This window comes from Necator americanus, chromosome V (assembly GCF_031761385.1).
Source record: "Necator americanus strain Aroian chromosome V, whole genome shotgun sequence".
Lineage (NCBI taxonomy): Eukaryota > Metazoa > Nematoda > Chromadorea > Rhabditida > Ancylostomatidae > Necator > Necator americanus.
This window is the reverse complement of record NC_087375.1, coordinates 5,427,695-5,452,931: the sequence shown is the minus strand read 5'-3', so window position 1 is coordinate 5,452,931 and position 25,237 is coordinate 5,427,695. Positions and strand designations below refer to the sequence as shown.

At 39.1% G+C, this 25,237-nt stretch overlaps 4 protein-coding genes across 6 annotated transcripts; 3 read left to right on the top strand and 1 right to left on the bottom strand.

Moving 5' to 3' along the window:
- Nucleotides 1-105: 105 nt before the first annotated feature.
- Nucleotides 106-405, bottom strand: RB195_012984 (uncharacterized protein; the record flags this gene model as incomplete). Its single annotated transcript, XM_064202607.1, has 1 exon — nucleotides 106-405. The coding sequence occupies one exon, from the start codon at nucleotides 403-405 to the stop codon at nucleotides 106-108; it is 300 nt and encodes a 99-aa protein (XP_064058488.1).
- A 2,400-nt stretch (nucleotides 406-2,805) lies between these two features.
- On the top strand, nucleotides 2,806-5,229 carry RB195_012983 (uncharacterized protein; the record flags this gene model as incomplete). The annotated part of the gene is made up of 8 exons (XM_013442339.2): nucleotides 2,806-2,877; nucleotides 2,936-3,109; nucleotides 3,179-3,287; nucleotides 3,456-3,552; nucleotides 4,069-4,166; nucleotides 4,237-4,384; nucleotides 4,447-4,561; nucleotides 5,107-5,229. 8 exons carry the CDS (start codon nucleotides 2,806-2,808, stop codon nucleotides 5,227-5,229), a joined length of 936 nt encoding a protein of 311 aa, XP_013297793.2.
- A 467-nt stretch (nucleotides 5,230-5,696) lies between these two features.
- RB195_012982 (uncharacterized protein) lies at nucleotides 5,697-6,371 on the top strand (the record flags this gene model as incomplete). Its single annotated transcript, XM_064202606.1, has 1 exon — nucleotides 5,697-6,371. The coding sequence occupies one exon, from the start codon at nucleotides 5,697-5,699 to the stop codon at nucleotides 6,369-6,371; it is 675 nt and encodes a 224-aa protein (XP_064058487.1).
- An 850-nt stretch (nucleotides 6,372-7,221) lies between these two features.
- RB195_012981 (uncharacterized protein) lies at nucleotides 7,222-25,052 on the top strand (the record flags this gene model as incomplete). 3 transcript variants are annotated; one of them, XM_064202605.1, is made up of 16 exons in its annotated part: nucleotides 7,222-7,290; nucleotides 7,360-7,524; nucleotides 7,590-7,698; nucleotides 8,962-9,058; nucleotides 9,467-9,564; nucleotides 9,648-9,795; nucleotides 9,858-9,972; nucleotides 11,970-12,060; nucleotides 17,592-17,845; nucleotides 18,705-18,722; nucleotides 21,560-21,668; nucleotides 21,753-21,849; nucleotides 23,474-23,571; nucleotides 24,503-24,650; nucleotides 24,732-24,846; nucleotides 24,927-25,052. In XM_064202605.1, the coding sequence occupies 16 exons, from the start codon at nucleotides 7,222-7,224 to the stop codon at nucleotides 25,050-25,052; spliced, it is 1,857 nt and encodes a 618-aa protein (XP_064058485.1). The 3 variants fall into 3 exon arrangements, with proteins under 3 accessions (XP_064058485.1, XP_064058486.1, XP_013297791.2); XM_064202604.1 differs by lacking the exons at nucleotides 17,592-17,845; nucleotides 18,705-18,722; nucleotides 21,560-21,668; ... (3 more) ...; nucleotides 24,732-24,846; nucleotides 24,927-25,052 and having other exon boundaries at nucleotides 7,234-7,290; nucleotides 11,970-12,101; XM_013442337.2 differs by lacking the exons at nucleotides 7,222-7,290; nucleotides 7,360-7,524; nucleotides 7,590-7,698; ... (5 more) ...; nucleotides 17,592-17,845; nucleotides 18,705-18,722.
- Nucleotides 25,053-25,237: the final 185 nt, after the last annotated feature.

Here is a 25,237-nt window from a genome sequence, read left to right as displayed (position 1 = left end):
ATTGGGAGATGCAATGGAGGTGGTTTGGAGTCCCCACCAACAAATAAAATTCATTCGTACATCCGGGAGAAGATCTCCTACGAAATCTAGGGGTCTACAGGCTTTCTACCTGCCCATGAGTTTTAAAACTATACGCACAACACAGCGATAAGAAAGATTTCTCTGATTGGAAAAAACTAGAACGAGCAACTTTACACACAGCGAATATATTCTTGCTCGAAGGCGGCCATTGAAGATCTTATGATGCAAGCCAGGAACATTAACTATGACGTCATCGGACTGATCGAGACGAGAAGAAGCCGAGAAGCGACACACTGAACGTCGTACATGACCTAAAGAAGAACTGTTCTTGAGAATAATCGACATTAGCGGAGTTGGTGCCCCTGTCAATACGACTATGACCATAAATATTGAAACCGGGATTGGACACTTACCAAGAATCAAAAAATGTGGATCAACACATTTTCATTCATATTCACATTCAACACAGCCTCGACACCCTTGCTCGCTATAACATGATAATGCTACGAAGACGGAGTCAAAGCGCTTTATATGATCCTAGACAAATTTTACATGGAAAGAGCTTCTAATACATTATTGATGCCAATTTCGATGGCCCCCCTAAAATTCTTAAAGAGCTTCACATAAGAACCACCTACAATGGAACGAGCAGGAGAGAGGCTTTCCCCAGTTTATGAGTGTGACCAAAACCATCTGTGGAAACTCGCAATTCCAGGAGCCATGTTTTCCACGCTGGTCATGAAAATCGCTCAGTAGAGGTCACCATAACGAAATAGACCACATCATCGTCAGTAGAGGGTTTTGCCTCCTCTTCGCTACGGTAGCTGGTTTTGGGACGATACCGCAGTGGACAAAGTCAACGAGGAATACGATCGGTTGAAAACCTTCACTACTGCACGAGGAGTGCTGAAATGTCACTCGTCAAAAATTGTTGAACTAATACGCCAGCTTTGAACTTCACAAACTACAGGCAACCAGGAGCTCATGTCCTCGAGCGCGCAAAAGTTTGCAGAGAGAAAGAAGACGCTAAAGAGAAAAGAGCAGCAGTGTTGGCTGCTCTTTTCTCTTTAGCGTCTTCTTAGCGTCTCTTTCTTTAGTTGCAGAGAAGAGAAAAAGCACTCACTATTTCTGCCGAAGACGACTGCTCTCTCTCAACTATCACTGCATAGAGAAGGGGGATGGAGGAATTCATCCAAGACTTCTACTCTGACTTTTTCGACAGCCTTGTCTACTTGCTGAAGACATGGTTGCACCATCTGAAGGATGATGGAATTGTTTCATTCTAGAGGATTTCCTGTTTGAAGCATTACATGACATCATGTCGATAGGAAGTCGTAAAACATCTGAAGAATCTCTCGCCACTTCTTATCAACACTCTGGCAAGATTTTTTATTTCGCTATCTTTCGGAATTCAAAGTTCTCCGTCAGTGGAAGACTAGCAAGACTGTGCTGTTGTATAACAAGAGGGACCCAAAAAGACAACTATCGCTGATCTGCTTACTATTCGTATCCTATCTTTACTAGAGTGATCCTTACCACAATTGAAAAATTATTGGATGAAGGACAGCCAAGCGAGTAGAGGGATCTCGCAAAGGATTCAGAGCGATCGGCCGAATCGCAGTGTTCCAAAACTCTTTGAGAGGTCGCCAGAGTATAAGAAGGCTCTATGTCTCACCTTCGCCGACTAGAAAAAGATCTTTACGCAATTGACGGCTTATCTAAGCGGTTATGTTGACGATGAAATCAAGGGAAACTTAAAATACTTCTCCTTCGTATGTAAGAAGCAAGAAGAAATGAATAGTCCAAATCTAAAGTCCTTCTTCATTTACCAAACAGAAGGTATAGCAGCTAATAAGAGCACGGGCGTGGAATGGATCAAAATTTCAATTGGGATTGGTACAAAGAGCAGTCAATTTTTCTTGCAACAGACGAGGCGGCTCGCGACATGGGTGATGGACTAGTCATTAACGGAATGGTGACGAGCATAGCAAACACATGGAGGGACGACAGAGGTAGGGTGGATTCGGGAATGGTTATTTGTTAAAGGCATCACCCCACGAATCTGAGGTGGTGCAGATTTCAGGTGGAGTATTCGTATACGGGATGGGAGACTACGGAGAGCGAGGTGATTCCGTCCATTTCTTGCCAATTGCCGTAAAAAACGGCCCTGAAGATGCGGCGCCGCACAAGACTGGCGCGCTCCAATCGAACCTCTTGTACAAAATGGTGCGCCAAAACGAATGAAGCTGTATCTTTCGGGCCGTTTTTTACTGCAATTAGGAAGAAATGGACGGAATCACCCCCTCTCCGTAGTCTCCCATCCTGTATACGAGTACTCCACCTGAAATCTGCACCACCTCAGATTCGTGGGGTGATGCCTTTAAACGATGCAGATGGAGACGGCGGAATTAGATCATGAGAACTGGAATAGGTCTTCGGAGTGAAACGTGAGACGAAGAAGTGGCACAGCACCGAGAAAGCGCGTAGAAGCGGCGACATTAGATCATTTTTCCGCGTGGAAAAGACCAGAGTAGACTTCATTGGAGAAACACGAGCGTAGTGTGAAACAACTAACCGCCTAGTGATTTAGGATTTAGTGGTGTGACGTATTGTAACTAAAATAGAACAGACTGGGACATATACTACTCCACGTTGTTGCTCTAAAAGAAAAATGTTTCAATTCCGGAATGATTGACAGTTAAAAATTGGCACTGCAATGATAAGGTATCTGATACGGTTACTTCAAAATATTCATTCTTTCTTTCCGTTTCATCATTTTTACAAATGAACTTCACGACGATGGTCGCACGTACGGGTCCGTTTAGAACCGCAAATCTTCTGATACGAATTCAAGGGGTGCGTTTATCCTTGTGTGAATGATTTTCTGCACGAACCCGTCACGTGGTTTTTATAGGGGGCTCTTGTCAAACAAGTAGTACGTCGCACTATAAGGACTCTAACATCCACACGTGACCCTGAAGGATCCTGTTCGAGAAGATCACAATGTCCATGGGGGAAGGGTTCTTTCCAGCAACGTGATCTACATATGCGTGATCTGTGGCAGAAAATATTTCGTATCCCAAAATCCGTGAGTATTACGGAAACACGCTTGTATAGATAGTTTTGGATATAATGATGGAATTGGATGAAATTCCAGCCGTTAAAACACTGTCGAATTGAAGTCGCCACACAAAAACATGCAGAAGATATCGAAAAGTTTATGTTATCAGAATTTGGGATGAATGAGCCGATCACACAATCGTTAAGTCAGTCCATAATTCTACATTTGAGCACTACTAAAAAGGAATTATCTTTAGAAAATTGTTCTAAAACGTTGACATTTTGTTGAATGCACAAATAATTTCAAAAGAAAACGTTCAAAAAGCACAACAAAGCAAGCAAATCAATCAGGTTCTGTTGATTTTTCCCTTCAGAACCTACAACATCCGACTTATGCAATTTTTTCCATGATTTATCCGAATATGGATACTCAAATGAAAAGTATTCTACGGTGGTGTACAGTCAGGACAGGTTTGTAGGTGTATTTTTTTCCATCCTATATGCGACTACGAAGATTTTTCTCGATCAGACGGTTGATGACAATTGATGGTTGTAGATCATGAGAACTTGTGATATGTACTTCTGTCGGGAGGAAGGATGAAGATGGAGGTCAAAGCAGATTTGCCGCCCCTTCCCCCCATCCGTTTCCTGCAAATTGAAATTATAGCAAAAAATAAAATCAGTAGAACCCTGACCATATTTTTTTCGCGAGTTTATGTAACCCTGACTCCTCTCCCTCCAATGCGTATAACCCTAAATGGTGTTGTAATTGTCCCCTGTTATCCATAACTTCACCTTAGGTGAATATGGACGTGCCACATTTTCAAATTTGTTTCATGAGACTCAAAATTCTCAAGACTTAATAGGCTCCAATAGCCTCACCCAAAGAAATGTATTGGACTCATCCAAGAATATAACTAGTGGATTAGATTGAAGCAGAATTTTTAGGTTCAGATAAAGAATGAGTTTTTTTTTTTTAAATTTCAGACTTATGGCTATATGTTTATGTTCTGTCGCCAACTTGAGAGAAAGTGTTGGTCCAATTGAACCAGAAATTGATGCTGAACACCACGATTTTGCAGAAGGTCTGCGAAAATTTTGTGACGCCGAATTTCTAGCCAAATCACATCCAAATCTTAAATTTTAAAATTTCAGAAATTTGCAAAGGACCTTATAAGCAGCATAAAGCGAACCAGATAATCACTTATATAACCGCTTTAGAGCGTAGACAATGGCGTTTACTTGGAGACAGCGCTAAAGTCTTCAAAATGAACATAATGTGCGTTTTAAAGGAATTTAACGGGTAAGTCTATATTTATAGCAGTGAAAATAATACAGAGTTATAAAAAAAGGTAGATTTTACAGTCGTGGAATAGGTAAGGAATTAACTCGACGAGCGATAGATATGGCAAAATCAGAGGGATGTGAATGGGTGGCGACAGTGGCGACAGCAAGTGCATCTCAAGCAATCTTCTTTCAAGTACGTGACATGACTCCTTTAATAAAGGGAGGATACCACGAATATGACGTGGTGAGGAATCTGCGGGGAAAGCTAGAGATGGGGTTGTGGATTGTTGGATCAGGGTTGGTTCCGCTCCCCCCCCCCCCCCCCCAAATCTTCTTTGAAAAAAAAACGGCGTGGAATTGTTTCAGTGCCTACGAGGAACGTTAGAACGCTCCTCTATGTATACGTTCTGGTCCCCTAAGCAACCTAGGAGAACTCACTGGCTTCCAACCGCTGCGTAGCTGGATGCGGCGCTTGTGCAAGGGTGGCGCGTTGCAACTGAAATCGTCGTGAAAAATGGAGTCTTTGGCGGCGTTTTTTTTAGGACGATTAGGGAGTGATGAGCGGAACCACCCCTGATCCAGCAATATCTACAATCCCATCTTTGGCTTGTCTAACTGTTTCGCTCACTAAGTCAGATTCATGTTATGCTGCCTTTAAACGATACACATCAAACATTTCAAATACTTTACATAAATATTCATTTGAAATAAGTTTTATAGTGATGCATCATATTTCAGCTCGGTTTCAAGGTGTTATATGAAATTCCTTATTGCATTTTCCGGGAAAATGGAAAAGTAGTTTTTCGAAATCTACACGACGGTTGTGACAGTGGCAAATTTATGGCTTTACGGATTAAGTGATAAGAAATGAAGGATGACTTTCCAGAATTTAGGTCGAATATTGTGTCAATAATAAATTGCAGAATTGTAAAACTGAAGTCGTTGTTTGTGGGAACGATCTACTGAGAACATTATGTTATCCTAATCTCAGCATTACATAATTAACGTAAATAACAATATTTTTGGTTCAGAAGGAGTAAAAACGTTGCTTTCATTGTCATTTGTCTCCACACCCTTTCCCTATACAACCTCTATTTTTTTTATTCGAGATTCGATTTATTTTTTTATTAATTATTCACAGAAATTTTGTATAGGAATGAAATTCTGTTGTCTGAAACTCCCGAATAAAGCGTTCAAATGGTAATATGTTTTTGTGCTTACACACCTTTCCAACAACACCCCGAAATAGCTGAGTCCGCTGAAAAAATGGCTAGTCTAAAAATCGTTTCTTTATTCCTGTGTTTTCATGGCGTTCTTCATGAACGTTCATGAAGAACGCTTACTGCGAGGACGGAGGAGTACAACTTGAAGGTTCCCAAACCGTGGAAACTTCGTCATACGTATACCTCGGACGTTCTATGAACATAGAAAACGACTTGAAGGAAGAACTGAATAGAAGAATGAGAGCAGCATGGTCACCATTCGCAGCCGTCGGGGAAGCTACGGACCAACTGACGGACCAAGATCTTCGTGCCCATCTGTTCGACTCGACAGTCCTTCCAGCGCTCTGTTACGCAGCGGAGACGTGGGCAGACACCGCGGCCACGTCTAGGAAGCAACTCACTATCCACAGAGCCCTTGAGAGATGTCTCCTGAAGTTTAGCCGGCGCACACAACACCTTGCCGGTCTTCGTAGCTCCGACTTAAGAGGAATGCCCCGTCTTCGCGACCCAGCGAAATATGTATCGAAAGCAGAACACAGATGGGCCGGTCACATCATGAGAAGAATCGACGATAGATGGACTAAAAGAACGCTAGAGTGGATCCCAAGGGACGCTATACGCCCCCGAGATGTTCGCTGCACGGAAGGACCAGCTGAGAGCTCAGTTGGATACGGCTCAAGGACCTCGTCAACGTCACTCACGAAGCTTGAGAACATTTTGGATGACAATGGCGAGGGAACGAAACGAGTGGAAGAGATGCTGGGAAGACGGGCCATCTAAGTATCTAAGTATTCCTGTCTTTTTTTCGTGATAGTGACACCACAACGTAGAGTACTCATATAACTCAAATTCATAACGGTGAATTTATAATCTATAATTATAATCTGACTTTGACACATCCACTAGCCTCTGCAAGTCATTGCATAGGCTAATTACACGTTCGTAAACTTCAAACGATTCTGAATTAAAGTGAACGTGGGGGCGCATCCCAAGCGGAATGATTGATTAACGCCAGACACTTTATCTTTTCATATCTTAAGTTGCAGCTATTTTCGATGCAAGATTGACGAAATATTGACATAATCAACTGAACTACTTGAAGCTTTGAACGAAAGCAATTGTTGTCGAGCCACAAAACGACCTGAAACTCGTCGTAGCTGTAAGGGCGTCGAGGCGGAGCGGTGGAGAACGGTATCTGTAATCAAGGTGGGACCACCGAGCCATTTACACAATTGCACCGATATTTAAGTTGTTCTGGCCTGCAAATACATCGGCAGCACCATTGAGACCGATCGATATTGATGGAAATACAAGAAACAACAACTAATAAATAAACAAGAATAGGGATGTAGAATGAGTGTGTTGCGAAAACTGAGAAAGAGCGCACAAGCGGCACTGTTGCTGTTGCACCGGCAATTTCACTGCAGTGGAACAGTATGGAGTAGGTTAAGGTTGACTTTGGCGGTAACAGTGAGGAGAGCCATGAGCGTAGGTATAGGGATCTGGTAGTTTGAAGGATAGTAATGAAGTTAGGACAGACTGGAACATGTCCGTCCTGGTTCTTAAACAGATATGTGATAAGGCGACATCAAAATATTCTTTCCGCTTCCATGCTGCATCATTTTTACACATGAACTCGGCAATGGTTGTCCGTAGGGATCCGTTCAGAACCGCAAATTTCTTGATGGGGATCTGTCGGGTGTGTTCCTTTTTTTGCGATTTTTTTTTTGTGATTTTTGAAGCGGACTCTGCAGATGGGCTTTTGTAGGGTATTTTTGGTCAGCAAATAAGATGTCACTTTTCGAAGATAATAAAATCCGCATGCAAAGCTGAAGGACTGTGTATGAGAAGGCCGTGTGGAAACGCTTTCTTCCAGATACGTGGCCTAAAAATACGTGAACTTTGGCAGCAAATAATGCATAAGTTTACATCAGTAAGTGTTAGAAAACGCCGTTATCAGCAATATTGAATACAAGGAGACCTAGGATTTACTTCCAGACGCTGAACCAATATCGAACTGAAGTAGCCACACAGAAACATGCGAATGATATTCACGGATTCATGCTGGCCGAATACGTTGTGAATGAACCTATTGCGAATTCGCTCGGTTGGCCGTTATCATCAGTTATTCTCACACTTAATTATTATATCCGTCTAAACACTGGGCTATTCCAGACGGAAGAAGTTATTTCAGCATTGCACTAATTCCATCAGCTTCACCAGATTGTCTCCATTTATCTTTTGAATATAGATAAGAGACTTTGCTTTGTACGGTGGTTCTTCGTCAACCACTCATGTGGGTCTCTGAATCTGCTCGAATTCAGAAGCTGTCGGGGCTTCCCAATTCCAAGTTGGTAAGATTGCTTTACAGACGACCATTCCATTTGGCAGCGTTGAGAGCTGATGAACATCTTTTCACCTTTTCGCTATACTGTTTAAATAGAGCATACGCTTCCCCAGAGTTAGTCTTCTTTTTTTGCAGTTGACAAAATGACTTTCTTCCTTACGTTTTTGCTATCGCCAGTGCTGAGGCGACACATGCAGAATTATACGTGAATACTGTTTTCACAGATGCAGCTCGAACTTCTTCCCCGGCATTGAAACCGAAACCTTGTGGCGTCCTGAATTCACTTTGTGAAGGAATCTGGACACAAAGCTTCTTTCTTGTCTGTGCTCCATCATGAATATCATGAATAGACAGACGTTGGCACAATTTCGTTCTGTATCCTCATCTTTCGGATTGCCATGTCGCTTTCGGTTGGAATTTCGATCTTCGGTTTCCACTATGGAGTTAGTTGTGTATTGAAGCTGAGAAAAAGTGGACGGTGGTCAGAGTGGAAAGCGACGTCCCAAACAGCTCTAGATTTTCAGATATCCGACTGGGGAATGTTCCTCGTCAGAATGTAGCACCGCTGAAGTTTGAGGGCTCTCATCTTTCGCTTGTGCTACTCTTTACGTATCAAAAGGGTTCGTTCTACGTGAGCTGTCGTAAGGGTCCTCTTGAACGTGATAAATTATATTGAACCCCGGCTGTCCACATAAGGAGGTTAAACAGTTTTCGTTACCCTATGTGCGCTCAACTGGATAATACTATATTTCTAGCATTTCCTAGCATAGTTCCAGTCCAATCTTCGCATTCGCGTCAATTCCGACATGCTGGGTATTTTCAATATCAAAGCGTTGAGTTCTTCATAGAAGGTGTCCTTATCGTTCTTCTCAGCGGTTTCCATGGGTGCATGGGCACCTACGGTACCGAATTAATGCCCCTCTGATCCCGCAGTCGCACAAAGAAGGACACAACTAGACGATGTTGAGCCAAATGCGCTAAATAATAATAAGAAAAAATTTTTTTCTATGAAGTTTTTTTAAGGTGTAACTAGATACGACGTTGAGGATTTGTTTGATGACATGGCTAAAGATGGATACTCAAACGAAAAATTTTCTACTGTTGTTTATGATCAGGACAGGTACTTGTCAGTCCTTTTCCCGCATCCAGTCAGCTAGAACCTATAAAAGGATGAGTGACTAAAGTTTTTGCTCTTTCTTCTCTTGCGCTACCTTTTAAGAATGAATCCGCTTTGTTTATCTTTCCGTGATAAGCTCGCTTCCCGCGACGCAACCGCAATGCAGCCGAACAAAATATTTGATGTATGCGTCCGTCGCTTTCTTAAGTGAATTTTTGAGATTCTGAATAGAAGAGAACCAGGAAATTTTACGATGTCTTGAGGATTGGTTTGGATGGAACAATTATTGACAAGCAACAAACAATAACAACAACATACTATTATTAACATCACATATACGGGAAGACAAACTTTAAACGTGAAACATTGATTTTGAGAGGTAGCGAGTGAGAGATGTTTTACTTTATATAGACTGGTCGCTATATGTTTATGTCGGGTCGAAACATATAAAAACAACGAAGAAACAGTTCAACAAGAAATAGATGTTGACAATCACGATTTTGCTGAAGGTTCGTGAGAAATTTCCGTTCTGCTTCTCATCTTTCAAAGTTCTCCGTGTGATAGGGTATTTTAAAATGTGACTTTTTCACAGAAATTTTCAATGGTCCCTACAGACAGCGGAATGCTAATCAATTATTTACCTTTCTCAAAACATTAGAACACAGAGAAAAGCAACTACTCGGAACCGGTGTCAAAGTGTTTAAGATCAACGCTTTATGCGTTCATTCAAGCTATAGAGGGTTCGGTGAAATAATACATCACATTGGAAACCCGTCAGGGAAATGTTTTTTTTTATTTCTAGCCGAGGTATAGCTAAAGCGCTCACACGCAAAGCGATAGAATTAGCACGATCAGAAGGTTGTGACTGGGTGGCATCAGCAGTAACCTCGTTTCAATCGGAAGAAATTCTCAGGAAAGTAAGTAGTATCGATTTTGCCACTTAACTGTAAGAATAACATAGTAAGGTCGAGAGGAAATGAAGCAGGTACGCAATTGCGTACGCGAGGCGCTTCGGTGGAGCGTGACGGCTGAGAGCGTGGCGAAACCCTTGTTGGCACTACTCATTGCTGCAGTTTGCGACTGCCCCACTCCAACTGCTACCTCCACTGCGCCGTTTCGAGCGCGTTCCCAAATGCACCGCAACTGCACTCCTGATTCATGTTTTGACCCTGCTATATTTCTGTTTTTGCTGTAAGGCTAAAAATTAGTTGTAAACGTGAACGTTAATTGTGTTGCTTTTTGATACACGAGGTTGTTAGTGGATTTTATCGACTAACTTTTCGGGAAATCGCCTTCTTTACAGACTGAAATGGCCAATTCAATTCACAATCTAAGCGGTCAGCTCTCTACAGAACTCCACGTAGAAACTCTAAACCTAGTCTTTCAACAACTAATGTAGCGACTGCACTAAATGATCTTGGAGTGGAGAGGTCTGATATTGATTATTGATATTGACTAATCGACCACCAGGGTGATTGATTCAAATGTCTCAGTTAAATGAGAAATGCCATCCGAGTTCCCGCGTAATCAAGGGACATTCTCCCTTGCCGTTCACCATAGGGGTTTTGGCGTGGAAAGATACCATGGAAAAAATGCTAAAGGCAAAATGCGTCCGGCGATTTTGAAGCCTACATTCTAGATTCGCACATGAAGGTTTGAACCTTAAAGGCATCACCCCACGAATCTGAGGTGGTGCAGATTTCAGGTGGAGCATTCATATACGGGATGGCGGACTATAAAGAGGGAGTCATTCCGTCCATTTCTTCCTAATTGCCGTAAAAAACGGCCCGGAAGATGCGGCGAGACTCAAGGCTGGCGCGCTCCAGTCGAACTCCCTGTGGAAAATAGTGCGCCAGAACGCCTGAAGCCGTATATTCCGGGCAGTTTTTTTACGGCAATTAGGAAGAAATGGATGGAATCACCCCCCCCCCCCTCTCCATAGTCTCCGATCCCGTATACGAGTACTCCACCTGAAATCCGTACCACCTCGTGGAGTGATGCCTTTAATTTGAAAATTGGCTCCATCGTGCTCTGATTTTCTACGGGTGCCTAAGGATGTCGATCCTCTTGACTTGTTATTATTGCGATTCACATGCTCTTTGAAATGAATGTACATAGCGGTCGCGCTGTTTCATCGACTTATTCGTTGCCACAGCTCGCGCAAGAAATCAAGTAGATTACACTGTATTTCATGCAATCTTCTGGTCTACCTATGGAACAAATAAGGATAAAGGATTAAGTTTCTGGCGCTAGTCAATCCGTTTGGGACGGGCCTCCAAGTTCACTTCAATTCAGAATCGTTTGAGATTCACGAACGTGTCACTGGCCCATAAATGACTTCCGCTGGCTAGCCGATGTGTCAAGTTAGTGTTTTTATCCTCCCAGGGAAGTCAGTTTATCCACCCCGGAGGGATGAACGGCTTGGTGAATTCTGGGGCGGATTCCAACCTCCGAGTGTGGCGCAGTCGGTTAGAGGTCCGTCGTAGCCACACGGTCGATGCTTGGAAACCATCCTAGTGCAAACCAACCCTATCGTCCTTTTGGGGTCGATAAAATGGTGCCAAACTTGTCTGGGAGGATAAAAAATGGAACAAATAATACAGTTTTATGTTGCGCAAATGGCATCGTACAAGCTGTTCTGAACCAGTCGAAGTTTTAAATAACTCAGTGGTATTTTCGGAACCGAAACAGAGCTATTTGAGTCTACTATAAACTCTAAAACTTCTTTTTTAGCCATTAACGTAACAACATCGGTTCTGTCTGTACAACAGGGAGAGATTTGACTGTTAAGATTGTGAATTGAATCACCTTAATTAATGGTTCATCGAAAATCGAACATTCTGAAGAACTAATTCTTCGATTTACTTTTGTGGTACTCAGACTAAAAAAAATTCAAATTTTTCTCTCATTTCAGATGCAATTCCAAACGCTCTACGAAATTCCGTTCGAAATATTTCGTGAGTACGGTCAACCAGTGTTCAACCATCTCCCGGATTTCGGCGATAGTGGAAAATTTATGGCATTACGACTAAAGTCTAAAAATTAACGTTTTAATTTTACAACATATTCGATATTCAATACCAATAAATTGTTTGAACATTAAAAACAATAGTATAAAAGATGATATCGCAACTTGTCCTATACAAAGCGGGTAATCCAATAAGCCCCAAAGGAAAAATCGTCGAATTATTCGATTGGTGAGAAAGTATGAGTTAGTCGATGATATTTAAAGGAATAACGAATTTATTCTAATTGGAATAAGGGAAATATTTTGAGAATTTGAATAGCTCGTTATCACCAAATGTAGCTAATTGTCGTATTAAAATGCAGTGAATATAGTTATCTCATCATTTTTGCTCTTAAATCCGAAATTGTTGCTCCTAATCGTCAAAATTATCGTTTATTTTTGTGGAATAGGATTTCAGGATTTTATATATGCGGAAATCAATTGAAAATCATATCAAGAAATATCCGAACAGAAGTTATTCTGCTGTATGGTGTCTTTCCTTTGAAACAATAATTATTTACTCTCTTTTTTAATCTTTTTCACGTGGAGGTGTCTACGTCTCTTGTTTGCGCTTTTCATCAACGGAATGCAGGAGCGGGGCGGAATTCCCGAAATCTACAGCCTTCATAGCGATTATAAAGGAAATTTATTGTTCTACGGCCAGAAATTTATGGAACGGCCAAATTTCGCGAACTCTCGGCGCTGTCTTTGGCGAATTTCGCAGTTTCGCTGATGTCTTGTGGTTTTTTTTTTTCACAAGACCAATTATTTGTCTTTCTCTACTCTTTTCTATACTTTTTATATACATATTAAGTTGTTACTTCAGTGCGAAATACTTCTTATTCCTCACCTGTCATTTTTTTCTGTCTATTTGAAAGTTCCAGAGAAATTGTCACTTAAAAAATTCGACCATATAATTAAAAATAGGCGAGAAAAGATAAAAAGCGAATATGAACTATAGGAGATAGAAAATTTCAAAAACTTGCGGATAAGAAAGTCTGTAAATCAAGGATAATTTCTATCTACGCTGACTTTGTTCAATGATTATGGAAAAACATCATAACAAAAATATTGTATAAAATAAATAAAATAATAAATGAATAAAAATGAATAAATAAATACAGATAAGATTATAAATATTTGCAGTTCGTACAAACACTGGAGAAGATCTCTAGGATAAAATAAAAAAAGAAAGATGAAAGGATAAAATATATCCTCTCATAAATATATAGATAAACATATAATAAAATAAAATAAAATATAATATAATATATAATATATATAGAATGTAAAGAATTGGAGAAAAAGCCCCATGCATTTCATTGTGTTTTACTTCTTTTTTTTTTCTTAAAATTCTTGCTATTATCAGCACTACAATTAAAAATTATGTCCTTAAACTGTAAGCACTTATTATCTTGCCGCTACGTGTATGTGAGTGGTGCTACGGTGTTATCATGTTTTCTTCGTAGGGGGATCATGCCGTTCGTATTTTCAAGCAGTTCTCTTTCGAAGAAACCGCATATGCTCTCTTTTTTTGGCTTGTTCCGTAGTGCAAAAAGACGTTAACGTTGAATTAATGCTTCGTCGACGAGATGTCATTTTCAGCTGTTCGTACGGATTTATTTTCCTGCACATCTCTTTATCCACGGCTATATTCGCGGCTCTCGCTGCCTCTACAAAACTCCGATTTTATGTAGATTTGCTGTTTTAGAAATAAAACTGTCATTTCTTATCATTCCAACTTCAATCGTCGACGTAATAGTATAAAACGCGATTGCGCAATATAATTTAATTTTTTTCTTTTATAAGGATTTTATCAGGATAACTAAAGATTTCGTATGAGAGCAAAACAAGAATTTCTACTAAAAAAAATATAAAAGAGAATTTATGTACAAATTTATCAATTAATATTCAGTGACTATTATCAAGGTGAATAATGATATATATGATCAAGGTGAACTATTATCATATATTATTATTATCAATATTTATTAATTCATACAAAATTTCATTGGGCAATTCTTTTTCAATCTCCAAGTCCTCTCTTCTTGAAACCTCGCCATTGGGAAGTGTATTTACGTTTTCTTGTTTTGCTAACGATGTTTAGGTGAAACTTTATTGTTGGCCTGACGTTTCGACGAACTCATCTTTATCAAAGGCCTGGAAATGATTCGCGGTCTTTGATGCCATGCATATCCCATCAAACTCCTCTCCTCTCCTCGCCAAGCCTCCATATTGTTCGAAGTACACCACGCAAGACCTTCGAAAGGAAAACAAACTGACCAGTCTCACCGACTAGTTGGGTTGGTGAACCACCGCGTTCTTAAAGATTGTCACCAATCCGGATGAAATCTACGCACTGTCCAGTATCCTTAACTACTGATGTCTGGATAGCGTTAAGGAACTGCATGTGGGACAATCTCATAGCTCACAGAGTGTTACAAACGCCAAGAAGTCATTTGTAATTGACAAGCACTCATTTTTGTTATTCATGGCGGATTTCTGACGGAAATCCAGAATGCGTTCTTTAATAAAGCGGTGGTTCACCAACCCGGCTAGTAGATGAGACTGGTCAGTTTGTTCTCCTTCTGAAGGTCTTGCGTACTTCTTAGAACAATATCGAGGCTCAGCAAGGATAGAGGAGGAGTTTTATGGAAGATGCATGGTACCAGAGACCTGGAACCATTTTCAGCCCTTTGATAAAGACGAGTTTGTCGAAACGTCAGGCCAACAATAAAGTTTCACCTAAACCTCATTAGCAAATCAAGAAAAGGTAAATACATACACTTCCCAATGCCGAGGTTTCAAGAAGAGAGGACTTGGAGATTGAAATAGAATTACCCAGTGAAATTTTATATGAATTAGTAAGTATTGATAATAATAATGAATAAAAATAGTTATTGAATATTAATTGAATCCTTGAATAGAAATTTTCTTTTATATTTTTTTAAAAATAAAAATTCTTGTTTTGCTCTCAAACAAAATCTTCAGTTAAAAGATAAAAAAAGTGAAGTCACTGGCGTATCAATCCACTTGGGATGCGCCAACGCGTTTTACTGGAATTCGTTGAGGTTTTGGAACGCATGTTGGCCTATACGATGACTTTGGGGCCACCCGATGATCAAGTCAGCTTTTTTTTTCCTCCCAGACAAGTCTGGTACCAATTTATCGACACCGTAGGGATGAAAGGCTTGGTGAGCATTCGAACCCTCGACCGTGTGGCTGCAACGAACCTCTAACCGACTGCGCCACACCCGCTAATCTTGAGTTATCCTGAGAAAAACCGTGAAAGGACATAAAATAGATTTCCAGCATAAAAATTAATATGTTAATGTACATAATTCTTGCCATGCTTTCGTATGAACCACTTAGTTATTCTTAGAAGATGATTCACAAAATGACATAAAAATAAATTCCTGATTTTCCTCCTTCATTCTTGGAGGAGCTACCACGCTTACCTTTCGCATGAAGGAACACATTGTTCTATTGTCATATGAACCTACAAACCGAACCTATAAATCAGAAAGGGATTCATGCTTGTTTTAAAGGAATAAGCAAGTGTTTCCAATGATTTTTCTTCCTCAGCAATAAAGTATTAATGAGCTGAAATGAAAAATTTCGGCCGCATGGTAACTATATCCTTAATATAAGCGAAGACAAGAAGGAAGGTTAAGACTGTTGGTGAACAAAGGAAAAAGATCGATACACATTCATTTGCACAAGTGCAGATATGTAGTACATGGATGTTTGAGGTGTACTTTGGTGGCGCCAAATTTCTCACGTAACCCTATTGTTTGGCGACAAAAAAAAAACGTTTCCTGGACACACAGACATTTCGCTGCAAGTCACCTGAAAAGGCGTGACCGATGCTCTATTTTGCTTCAAATTATTTTCATTTATTCTAACCTCTCATCTCACTTTCTTTGAAGATCTCATAGTTTATCAATCCACAACTCTGATCTCTCCATGCCTGTAACAAAGAGCTCTACGGTATTTGATCTTCGAAATAAATCTCCAAGGGTTGTGCGAGATAGGGAAGGTCTAAAGTCAGAATAATTTAACGTATTTATTTTCTTTATTTATTTTCTTTAAATGAATATCAAGTCTCTTCTGATGCTTGCATCAAATATCAGCAGAGGTTTACGGTTAGGGTTCGACTCTATCCTTATCCAAAATATTGATAAATTTCAATTTTTAGAAATTTTTGATGGAAAGCAGAAAAAAGAGAAAAGTTTCCTGTTTCATAGATTTTTTTAATGCTTCTTTCGCTTGGTTTCCTTGCCACTATGTTTTTGAATAGTTTCCTCGATTATTGATCATCTATCGATTCATAAACAGAATTTCTAGTACGTAAGGCTATTGAGACCAGAAAAACGCTTTTTAGAGTTCGATATTTGATCCTATTTGTTCTTTTGTATTAGCGTAAGCTGAAAGCCAGAAGATTTTTTTGATTCTGTACCAGAAAAATCAAAATATCCCACTTTTTTTCTGAAAAACATCCTTAAACCGAGTGCGAGTTTTTCCTTGAATCTTGGTAGGTTGCAACTTGTTGATGTCAATTTAAGCAACAGCCAAGATTGTTAACAAAATTTTTAATGTTTATGATGTTAGCGGATATCGGCAACGGGCTACTAAGGTAGGCACAACGATTTGGGCTTTTTTGATTTTTGTTTGGTGTAATATCCTGGGGATGATGACTTGTTCTGGTGAGGCATTTGAGAGGATATATTGCAAATGTTCTTACTTTCCAGGCTCTGACGAAGGCGACAACGCCGAAACGTTAGCGGTAATAAATTTTGTTAACAATCTTGGCTGTTGCTTAAATTCGACTATCAACAAATCACTTAAACGTTTTGATTGGTAGTGTTCCACTTCTGTTTCGCGCTCATAAGGGAAAAAGAAGCATTCAACAATGTCAATCGGAAATTTCTCCAGCAAATTGGTTGCCTTTTTCAGGGAAAGTCAACGGCGTCTAGCAGTGCACGGATAGTATTTGATTTGAACGTTTTGAATTGTTTACTATCGGTATTTGCGCTAAGATGATGCGCGCAGTAGTCAGGATACTCGCTCCGTTATTTAAACTTTGTAGAAACGTCGTCTCGTCTCTGTACGTACCTAACTATTTTGTATTTGACAAAAAAATATTTGAATATCGTTTTTTTTCCAGAATAATTATTTTTGCTCGTATTGTCATTCGTTCCCTTCCGCGCTCTTTTTTCTACTCTGTTTTTTTTTTCAAGGAGACTTTCCAGGTACTACCTAGAAAAGTCCAAAAAAACATATGTAACAACTCTTTTATTCTTTAGCTTGGTAAAATCGCTAATTTTTTTAAATAGTAATAAAAATCTACTTTAGTAGTATATACTAGATAAAAGAAATAAATGTTTCAGTTCATTTTTCAATCGGTAGGTCAAAGGTCAGTGGATCTGGTTCCCTTCTTTCGTAGAGATAAACGATCAATCGCATTTATTTGCAGTTTGAGAGACAAAATATATTTTTTGTTCTGTCTTCTCCCTAATTTTTCTTAAGACCTTCTTTCGTATTCATTATTATTATTATTATTATTATTATTATTATTATTATTATTATTATTATTATTATTATTATTATTATTATTATTATTATTATTATTATTATTATTATTATTATTATTATTATTATTATTATTATTATTATTATTATTATCATTATTATTATTATTATTATTATTATTATTATTATTATTATTATTATTACCATATCAGTGCGGTATTATTATCCTTATGGAGTTTTTCACGTCAATTGTAAAATCGAATCTCAACCGTTTCGGAGTTTTCTAAAAGCACCAGAAACATGCTTTTAAAGGTATTTGCTAAATTTTTGGGATTTCTTTAAGAAAAGGAGACATACACGTGAAATTTTTCTATTTCTTTTTCAACCTTAATAGAAGTCAAAACGTTGACGTTGCTGATACGTTGTCGATCAATATATATTCGGTAAATTCAGTTCATCGTAAGTTAGGCATGGGCTCTTATTTCTGACAACTAATTAGTGGATCTGTGAAAATTGTAGGTAACGTCTCTTAAGAAACTAAATATTCTTCATATCTTACATATTTTTTCAATACACGGGACAATTTCAAATTAAATTACTTTCATTTAAGTAATTAGTCATTATTTGAGTTATTTCACCTTTATGTCACCGTATTTTTTATCATAATAGCTACTTTTTATTATTGTAACTTTTTAAATTAATTAATCAGTTAATTAATCAATAATTACCATTTAAATTTACATTTATCGCATTCTACATGCATTCCGCCACATTTTATTGAATATTTTCTCAACGCATATGTGAGATGAGCAATAAATAATGCAGTTACCAGGATGATATGCCAATTTCTCTTTTATTGTACTTGTGTGTACTTTTCACAATCGCCATTTCAAACGATCGATTTGATTTTATTACTCGAAAATCATATCTTTCCCATTCAGAAGCGAATCGAATAATCTTGTACCTTTCGATCGCCTTTTAAACGTTGCAATGAGTACAGAATAGAAAAAATAACAAAAACCCAAGAATTTCCAGGAGAATTTTTACGGGGAACTTCATTTTGAACCATTAACAACCGACTATTCTCTGGAAACTCTCTGATGGTCGAAGAAGATCGTCCACGACGATGTTCGTTGTTCACATTCATGATTTTTCTTTGTTGTACGATGTTTACGTGCCGCCTTTCACAGTGAAACTTGTTCTTTTGAAACGGCGACATGCACAAAATCATTGTCACATTTTTTCCGCTATCCCATTATCGTTGACAATTTTCGTTCAACTGCAATTTTTGTTATGTGTATTTAAGAATTGAAAGCAGAAATTGAAAAGAAAACCCTACAATTTGGAACTCTGATTTCATTCAAAATTCTGTTCCGATGAAGAAACTTTTGTTTTTTTTAGATGCACTTTTTTCTTCAAATTGGTTTGTAAACCTCTGGAAAATTAGGAATTAAATCGTTCGGCCATAATTTATTTCGATCTCATGATCTTCCGCGAAAATTTTCCTCGTGATCTCATCATGTCTGACCTCTCATATTGATTTAGTGCCGCGCATTTCAGTCAGAGAAATAGGATTCTGCTGTCGGTTCCTGGAAGAACCGGAAGGAACATAGTTTTTGAAAGCAAATATTTAGTTTGTAACTGGTTTAGTAAATTACGTTCAGGAGAGTTTCGGTGAATGAACAACCTTTTAGTTTTCGATTCCTATGTCGACAAAAATCAAAAACAACAAAATGGGAGACAAAGTACATATATACGTGCTTTTAGTCCCTCGTTAAAGGCAACACTCCACGAATCGGAGGTGGTACGGATTTTAGGTGGAGAATTCGTATACGGGATCGTAGATTATGGAGAGGGGGGTGATTCCGTCCATTTCTTCCTAATTCTCGTAAAAAACGGCCCGGAAGATATCGTTCATCGGGCGTTCCGGGGCACTATTTTCTACAAGGAGTTCGATTGGAGCGCGCCAGCCTTGTGCACGCATCTTCCGAGCCGTTTTTTTTACGGCAATTAGGAAGAAATGGACGGAATCACCCTCCTCTTCATAATCTACTATCCCTCATAAGAATACTCCACCTCAAATCTGCACCGCCTCAGATTTGTGGGATGATGCCTTTAACTCTGCCTTTGACCTTGATCTAGCAACAGTTCACTGTACAAAACAGTTCTCGTGCGCTTATTTATCATTAATATCGGCAACTTCGTTCATCACCGCTCCCGCCTTCGAGACGATACCGGATCTTAACATAAATTTCTTGAATTTATCTCAAATAAATGTTCTCTGTCAGAACACCTAGGAAATTCTTATTGAAGAAACCTCTCCACTCATTTGACTACTCCAGAAAATTCGGATCATTCATCAAAAGTTCCTTTTTATTTGGCATGAAAAAAAGAATGAATGTGTCTCATAGTTAAACCATGCTCTCGTGGTTTTGTCATAGTAAAGGGTTAAACACGAAGAAATTTTTTTATGTGTTAAAATGTGAAGAAATTTCTTTTTTTCATGTGTTTCCTCTATCTGGAAGAACGGTCCTATAACGGACAGACAATACGCGACAAAAATAACTCCATATTTCAAAGGGGGATTGAAGAAGATACAGTATGAGATCTCACGAAAAACTTTTCATTCACCAAATTTAGATATGGAACTTTTTTCACTTTACTTTTTAAAAATTATAACGTTCACGAGGTGCTCTTTTGAGCCGTCTTTTAATGTTTTTCATCACTCTCACTAGCATTTCGGGCGAAATCACTTTAATTTATTCTTGAATATGGACTTCTTTGGTTGGTACAGAGGTACGAGGATAAAAAAGTTTGAAAGTGCGAAATTCCTCTCATAGTTTTTTTTGTTGAAACGTGAAGAGCTGAGGCATGTTTTCGTGTTGAACGCGATGGAAACAACTCGGTTGAAGCTCTCACTGCAGCGATATTTTCGGGTGTTCTCACATTTTTGGTACGTCCGGGCGGTATCCTTTTCAGTGTACATAGATCCTGTGCCCATGTGGCCGCAACTCTTTGAACCGTTAGCAAAATCGTTTTCTGGTCTGGAATACTTTCACGAGCACGCAACCCGAAACGCGTGCGAAAAGGCCCCGTCGTCCTCGTAACCTCAGATTCCTCATTTTTTTTCGAAGAAAGCCTTCACAACAAGTCTCAATGACCATAATTTACGGGAGGATGTTGTTAAAATAAGAATCTTTTCAATTTTTAACGCCTCATGGCCCACAATTTCTATCTGTGTCACGTCCATCTGGTCGTTGATTGGGTTTCCAGGCTTCGTCTTTAGCTTTCAATGCAGTTTTTTTTTGTCACTATACTTTTTTCAATATAACATAAGTTATAGTATAATATTATAATATTATCATGTACGTGAAACGTTTTACTTATCTGATACTAAATTTGCTAGAGAAATTAGCTACAGAATATGTTCTTCAATACAAATTCGAGAAAATGTAAGAATATAAGAGCAGAAAAAAGCTATTTGAGCTTTTATTCATGCTGTGTTTCTTTTATTTTTTCTCTTTCACTTCATTTATCCCATCCCTTATCCTTATTCATCCCCTTTATCCTTTATCTCACTTAGATTTCTACTACCTGACATAATCATGACCATATCTTTTTCCATTATCTTTTTCCCTGCTTCTGGAATTATCTCATGCGTTTCCCAAAGCATTGCCAGCACATTTTTTTTCTTAGAGTCAAAACCAGATAGATAACTTTAATAAAGGGCATGTTAATTCTAAAAAATAGTTGTAAAGAAAGCTTTAATTTTGTAGTTGATAAAGCGATGCTCTACATACATCATTCACAGCTTGCTCAATGTGAAGAAATCTCGTAAATAAACAAAAGACTGTGTTTAGATGAACCTGTAACCATAACGTGGCAGATTCACTGTAATTTTCAAAAACCACCTCAATCTCTGGAAAAATGAGATCTCTCCGCACCACATTTATCCTTTTTTCTAGATGACAACTAAGCTGACCTTCGAGATCGCTACACGGAAGCATGCGGATGATATTGAGAGGTTTTTAACCTCGGAATTCGGTACAACCGAGCCAATGGCACATGCGTTAAGTTGGTCTTAACCATTAAGTATTCCGAAGGATGTATTACTCGGTAATTCCTTAGAGGATTTAGTAGGAAGTCAGGTTTTTATAGGGCCAACAAATGAAGACGTAGTCGATTTGTTTCACAAGGTTTCTGAAGACGGATGCTCTCATGAAAAATACTCTACGGTCGTATACGACGATAAGCGGTTCGTTGTAATTTCTGTCACTTTATAAAGATGATAGTTTTACTAGTACGCAATTGAAATTTCGTATTTTTTTTGGATTATTGTTTTATACTGCCATGTATTGTGGAGTAAGAAGTTCGGCTGCTATACCACTGTCCATTGTTTGGTATCGCCCTAGCTCAGGTTTTCACCTTAAAATTGGTTGTGGCTGTCTCACTTCAAAAATTATCCTACGAGTCAGCATACCACGAATCTGACGTGGTGAGGGAATCCCCGGAAAAAGCTGGAGGTAGGGTTGTAGACTCCGAGATCCGGAGAAGACATCATCTTCGACCGATCTCCCTTGGACACGGGGTGGTTCCGCTAATCTCTCGCTAACCGTCGGATGAAAAACGGCGTGGGAACCGTAATAGTCTCTACGAGATACATTAGAACACTCCTCTATGTATACGTTCCGGTCCTCTCAGAAGTCTATTCATTGGATTCATTCGAAGAGGTTGATGAGAAGACATCATGGATCTTCGACCGATCTCTCTTGGACACGGCGCACAGAGGTGTCGCTTTGCAACTGAACTTTTTACTCGTCGCAAAAAAAGTGTCGTGTTTTTTTACGCTTTTTTACGACTATTAGGGAGAGTTGAGCAAAACCACCCCTGATCTCGCAGTCGACAAGCCAGCTTAAACTTCCCCCGGATTCCTTCACCACGTCAGATTCGTGGTATGCTGCCTTTAATAATCTTGAGCTGATGTTAAGAGAGTAAAAAGTAAAAAGATACATATTTGGTAGTCTAAATTACAAAAAGGTCGTCCTTCGTAGGACCTTGAAAAAAAAGTAAAGAACAGTAAAAGATTGAAAACATCCTTGAAGGCATCACCCCACGGATCTGAGGTGGTGCAGATTTGAGGTGGAGTATTCGTATACGGGAGAGGAGACTATAAAGAAGGAGTTTGTTTTTCATGAAAAAGGAAGAGGGGGGCCACCGGACTCTTGAGAGATAGTGGAAAGGACGGATGATTCCGTATATGTATCGAAAGCAAAACATAATGGGCCGAATCATGAGAAAAAACGGTCCGAAAGATGCGGTGACCGCCAACAAGATGGGTGACGTGTGCGCACGGCTGACCAACCGAGAGCTCAGCTTGATAGGCTAAGGAAATCGTCAACGTCGCTCACGAAGCTTGAGAACATCTTGGATGACAATGGCGGAACGAAATGAGTGGAAGAGATGCTGCCGGTGAGACGGCCATTTAAGTACGGCCATTAGAAAGAAATGGACGGAATCACCTCCCTCTCCTTAATCTACGATCCCGTATACGAATACTCCACCTGAAATCCATGCCACCTCAGATTCGTGGGGTGATGCCTTTGAAAAAAGGATAAAAGGAAAAAGCTTCTGGCGTATGAACTCACTTCGGATGCGCCAACGCGTTTCACTGCATTTCGTAACCGTTGGATTTTTGAACGTGTGTTCGCCTATACAATGACTAGCGGGGACCAGCCGATGTATTAAGTCAAAGTTTTTATCCTCGCAGATAAGAGAACCTGTAAACCTCAATATATTTCATTTCTATTCTATACAAGCAGTGTTTAGGCAATGCCAAAGGCAGAAGAACACGCAATTCACATTTTAATAATTGATTTTAGGTTAGTCGCCATATGTTTATGCTCAATCAAGAAGCCTGAAACTGTCATCGCACCACTCCCTGCAGAAATTGACGTTGAGCATCATGACTTTGCCGAAGGTTGGAGATTAGCCATTTTCTATCGTTTGTAATAGAGCGCTTAGGTGTTGTTAACCGATATTATGCCTCATCGGTGAGCCGCACATTTTTATTATTATTTTTCATAATTTTACTTTTCATTATTATAATTATAGCTAATTAATTATAGTTTTTATTGTTGTTTTTCATAATTCATTTATTTTTCGGAGATTTTTTGTTCTTGATGAGTTCACTATTACTTATTCTTATTACTTCCGTTTTCAAATATAGGTAGGAAAAGTCAATTAGAGCCAGATACACAAAAAAGCAGTTATCATCTAAAGGTCAAAAGATAAATTGTTTAAAAGTGGCATCTCACGACATAAACGCAGCTTGGATTCTCTCCACGAATAGATAAAAGTAAAAATGAGTGGTTCCATGAGTTTGCTCATGTTCACTTCTATTTAATCATCCAAAGAAAGGCGTGGGAAACAGCCTTGGTTGCATCCGTGCCTCCTACGATGCAATTTGTTACACAATAAAACGCAGGGAATTTCGGAGTGTTCGTCGGATGTTCATAATTCAACGTACGTAGTTTGTATAAGAAACAGAAGTAGCACAATAGCAGGTTCATCGTGAATTGCTCGAACCATTCTACTACCGGTAGGGTAATTGCATTTCTTTTCCGATTTTTGAACAAAAAAATTGAATTTTTCAAAATTTTATCAGTACAAATCAGGAATCAGCTGTGTAATTTCTGCCATTACCAGCAACATCACACGATAAGTTGCATCATTGCCGATACCTGTGCATCCAAAGCTATTTCACACCCCTTCCCTGGATTTCTATAAGGGAATTGCGCGTGATAACCCTAATATTCGTGAACCACACCCGTACGCTCGCTCTATTCGCTTAGAGACCCCAACATCGTCATTTTTTGTCCATCTTTGAACTCCATTTAAGTTTTTTTCAGACATTCTCAAAGGACCCTTTAAACAGCACAAAGCAAATCAAATTATCACCTTTGTGAGCACATTGGAGCATCGGCAAAAGCGATTACTTGGAACGAACAGTAAAGTGTTCAAACTCGACATATTATGTGTTCATAGAGAGTACAGAGGGTATGTTCTTACACTTACGTCTCAAAATTTTCATCGAAAAAAAATTCAACTGTGCATGTAACAGAAAGAAAATATTTACAGACGTGGATTAGGTAAAGAACTCACGAAAAGAGCGATTGAAACTGCCCGAGCTGCCGGTTGTGATTGGGTGGCAACAGCGGCCACCGCGTGTGCATCGCAGGGAATTTTCTCCGGAGTAAGTCCTTATCTGATCGAATTCCCAGAGCAGATATTTCCAGAAATCCATGAAAATCCGTCAGCCGAGCACATTTTTAGATGGGCTTTCAAGTGTACTACGAAATCCCATATTCTACATTCCGTGAGAATGGAAATATCCTATTCCATGATCTTCACGATGGCTGTCAGAGTGGGAAATTTATGGCGTTACGGCTGAACAGTTGATGAATTTAATCCTTCTACTGCTCGTGTTTTTACAAATTCTCCTTAGAAACTTCTATTTATTTTAACATGAGAGTCTTAGGGTATTTAATGTTAAATTATCACCTTTGTGAGCACATCGAAGCATATTGCTATTAGCATTCGCATATTAACATATTTGGGAAAAACCAAATTTTTTCTTGATAATC